The 4,057-nt window shown below is 46.3% G+C and overlaps 1 protein-coding gene across 1 annotated transcript in view; it reads left to right on the top strand.

Annotated features, from left to right (window-relative positions):
• Positions 1-255: 255 nt before the first annotated feature.
• The window catches only part of LOC8042265 (endoplasmic reticulum mannosyl-oligosaccharide 1,2-alpha-mannosidase), a 49,833-nt gene continuing 46,031 nt past the window's right edge, over positions 256-4,057 (top strand). The window contains exons 1-2 of the mRNA XM_029971670.4: positions 256-664; positions 1,689-1,883. Of these exons, the coding sequence (XP_029827530.2) occupies positions 521-664; positions 1,689-1,883 (339 nt within the window). The 5' untranslated portion in view covers positions 256-520. The remainder of the gene's footprint in view (positions 665-1,688; positions 1,884-4,057) is intronic.

The following is a 4,057-nucleotide window of genomic DNA, read 5'->3' as shown; positions in this document are numbered from 1 at the left end:
GACAGCCCAGATCTGGATTTGGATTTATAAGCTACAACTAGAACCAATGTCATCGTCATCAACATAACTATTTTGGGGCTTTTTAAAAATATTTTATAAGTGTATTACGTAAGTTCGTGATTCTAAATAAAAATAACATTATTATTCCAATCTTAATTTAAATTTTTTTAGCAGGATCTTTTTACTAACGATGATTTGTACTCACGCAAAGGTTGGTCGTTTTTTTTTTTAGTTTCGTTTTCACCATTTTAGTCGAACTTGAGCCAAGCCGGATCGAGTCAGCTGGTCTACGTCCTCCCTCATCTTGAGGTCCGTGTCTGCGCTATGGCAGCGAAGGACCCTGGGTTTGTCGCCGTCGGGGTCCGGACTCTGCCGTTTCGGCGACTTCTAACATAAGTCTGATGCCGCCTAGACATTGTTCTGAGCGCCGCGTGTAGCAGCAGAAACTCCGCGATGTCTTCTGAGCGTCCCCGCGTAGCCGAGTCTCGTCGATAATCTCCCGAACGAACGAAGAACAGTCATGAGTGTCGTCCACCCATCCACCGAGCGGCTCATAATGCGCGCCGGTGACCCCGAAGCCGGGCTTATCAACTTGGCCGGCGCCCCTCCGTCGTGGGCCCGAAGCTTCACATGGAGGATCAGCCAAAGGAAAAGCCTGTGGAGGGTCAGTATCTGCCGCTATCTTTGACTGCTGTTTCTTCGTCGCGGCTTAATTTGACGCGATCTCGATCCGGGCCGTTTGAGGCCATTCCCGCACTGATGATTCATGTAACGCCGACACGTACTCGGCCTCGGTTCACGTGCCGCGCTGAGCCGAGCCTCGCTTGTGCTCGTCACAGCTGCGAGCTAAATACGCCACGAGTGAACATCGCAACACGCGAGCTGCTAGGCTCTGGCTGTGGCTCCGGACCCGGAATAATTTGTCAAGACGTTATGTCAGAGCCATTTTCTCGCGTTGTAAAAATGCAGGGTTACGTGTCGGGTCATGGCGATGGATCTGACGTCGCTCACGGCAAGCGGCATGAATCTTGTTTTGTAAATGGCAAACGCACGGAACGTACTTACACGTAGCGCAGAGCACACACGTAGCCACGGGCCCACGGCGGTTGTATCCTAGCACGATGAAAACTTCTCTCTGCTATACTTGAAATGGGCTGCATACCTTTAAAGCTTTAGGTATGTCTTTGTTACAGTTAAGTCTGCCAGGATCCTACAAGCATGACCATGATCTGCCTTAATTTTGGTGTACCATAAATATATATGCTTCTTTGATCACTTGTGCGGCTATGCAAGCCTTTTTATCTTGTCCCGAAGAAGCCAGGTGTTGTTCTGGGATGTGTCACAGGTTCGCTTGAATCAGTCAATGTAACTTCAAGTAGCCACAAACTTTTGTTCCGTTTATACCTGACATGGATATGTTAAGCATAACTTTTCCTGGCACCTAGAAATGCTGAATAATTTTTTGTGATAAGTCGGTAGTAACTCTATTCTGGATCACAAACATGACGAAACTCCGCAGACATCTCTTGAATTTGACCCTAGCGCAAATCTGCAGAGGTGCCATGCGTGATGCGGATGGATGGTCTGTGGCTTCGGCGTCTAGTCAGTGAGAAGGACACCACCATATTGATCACTGTGCGTCTGTGTATTTGGTATTTTTTACCTATATCTCCCTCTTTGCTATGCAGGAATGGAACCGCCTGTCTCGGCTCCAGCGCTCCTTGCTACTGGTACTAGCTCTAGCCGTGCTGGTCCTGGTACTGGTGCGTGTCCAGCCATGGGGCCTTCCTCCCATCGAAGAACCAGCCGAGATGCAGGAGGGAACGTCGGCTCCCGTGCAGCTTTTGCAATCGCAGCAGGCTCCCGTCGAGCAGACTGCTTTGGTAAATCACTAATTTCGGGCCATCTTTGAGGTATATGTTTGCCTTTAAACGTCTTAAGGCCCGTTCGAACAATTGCGACTTCTTAAGACCGAGTGCCTTGGAACCTCTTAAAATCTCTTTTGTTGAAAGGACACACTGGCACCATCTATCGGGTAGCCGTGGAAACTTGGCTGTCCTGCATATTTTCTATTTCTCTCGCGCATCATGTTTTCTTTCGTAGCTCGAAAAACGTTCGTCAACGTTATAAACGAGCCTTTCACATCGCTTTTGTGAAATGCAGTTCCAGATTCACCGCATAGATGGCGCCAGCGTGCCAGTGTGTTTTCTCGTCCTAAGAAATTTTAAGAGGTTTCAAGGCACCCAGTTCTAAAGAGTCGCAAGTGTGTGAACGGTCCTTCAATTTGCACTAAGACCTAATTTTTATGAATCTTGCGACTTAAAAGTATAACAAAAAATTAATCCTACGAATATGTATTCGGTACCCACAACTACAAATTCCTATTATACCATTTCCAATTGTAAAATTTTGCGCTCCCGAAATATTTTCAAAACATGCACATTGCAAATGTTGAGCCCATAAAAATTAAGTTGTTTATAGTATTTATTTATTTGGAACACACTGCAGGCCATTGGTTGATCTTGGCATGAGTAGAGAAAAGCAGTGAAATAGAAATATAAATAACCCCTTTTAATACCTTAAAAAAAAAAAAAAAAAACATGTACACATGCAATTGACCAAAACACAGATTTTTTTGTGCCTTTTTTTGTGTTTACCTCATCTCGGGTTCATGCAATATTGTCACCCGTGCATCAGTGTCCTTTGTTCGGATCTACAAGGTGAAACAAGGAGACGCCAGGCTCTTTAAATCGACCGGAAAATTCGGTTTCTTAACCTATCGCGCTACGACTTTGTGCAGCGTTGCCCACAGATGGTGCATTTTTTTTGTAAAATTTGCAAAGAGCGAACTTACCTGAGAAAGAAGTAAAGAAAGAAAAAGGCTTAGCTCCTTTGGAAACGCAGCGACGCCACCGGTCTGCAAACAACACGGCGCCGTTTCGTACAAGAGACGAGATGGCGCAAGCGGTCGCGACGCCAACTGCCGCCAACGAACAAGCAGACAACACCGAGAGCCGGCCCTTTTGCAGACAAGGAACTGCAGTTTCTTGTTGTTACCGCGCCTGTCTTTTTTGTTTCTGCGACTGTCGCCGCCTGTGGAACGCATGCCGCTTTTGAGTCTAAAAGATTGTCTGCTAAAAAGGCTTGCTCTCGGCGCCGTGTGCTCGTTCGTTGGCAGCATTTGTTGCGCCATCTCTTGTGTCTTGTGCGAAACGGCGCCGTGTTGTTTGAAGACCGGCGGCTTCGCTGCGTTTCCATAGGAGCTAAGCCTTTTTCTTTCTTTACTTTTTCCTCAGGTAAGTTCGCTCTTCGTAAATTTTACAAAAAAGAATGCACCATCTGTGGGCAACGCTGCACAAAGTCGTAGCGTGATAGGTTAAGAAACCGAATTTTCCGGTCGATTTAAAGAGCCTGGCGTCTCCTTGTTTCACCCTGTATAACGCGTGCTTGTGTTTCTGCAGTGGGGCACACAGTAGAAGATTCCTGCCCACCAGTATCCATCTTTACTTCTTAAAGGGGAGCGTATTCAGAGAAAGGCATAAACATCGCCGACTGCACCCGGAGATACCTCACCGAAACATTATCTTTCACACCCGTTTTGTCGAGAGCCTCTTTCCAGCTATACTGATAAGAGCCCCTACCCTCGTTCATGCTACTATACTATGTTTCGTACAGAGTCCACAACGCCGTGGAAGTTGTCGGCACTGGGGCGGGGCTTCACCTAGCATTTCGTTTGCTCATAGGAAACATTACGGCCGCATGCTCGTGCCACTTGTTCTCACGGTGCTGTACATAAGCAGGGTTTCGTGTTTGCGGCATACATACTGATCAACCCCAAAGTGTAAACCTCAGCTGGTTTCATAGAATTGGAGAAAAAAAAAAAAAACGAGTTGGAGCTCTTCTTGAACAAGAGGAAATCCAAGTTTCACACAAAGAAATATTTATCTATCATTTTATTATGTGTTGACCATAAGCACAGACCACACTGAACTGTCTGCAAGGTTGCTTCCTCCTTTTTTTTCTTTTTTTGTTTTTTGTCTTATCAGCACCAGGACAT

Source organism: Ixodes scapularis, unplaced genomic scaffold, assembly GCF_016920785.2.
Source record: "Ixodes scapularis isolate PalLabHiFi unplaced genomic scaffold, ASM1692078v2 PGA_scaffold3__209_contigs__length_174095766, whole genome shotgun sequence".
NCBI classification, from domain to species: domain Eukaryota; kingdom Metazoa; phylum Arthropoda; class Arachnida; order Ixodida; family Ixodidae; genus Ixodes; species Ixodes scapularis.
Note: the sequence above shows the minus strand (reverse complement) of the source record. Positions and strands in the feature narration are given on the sequence as shown.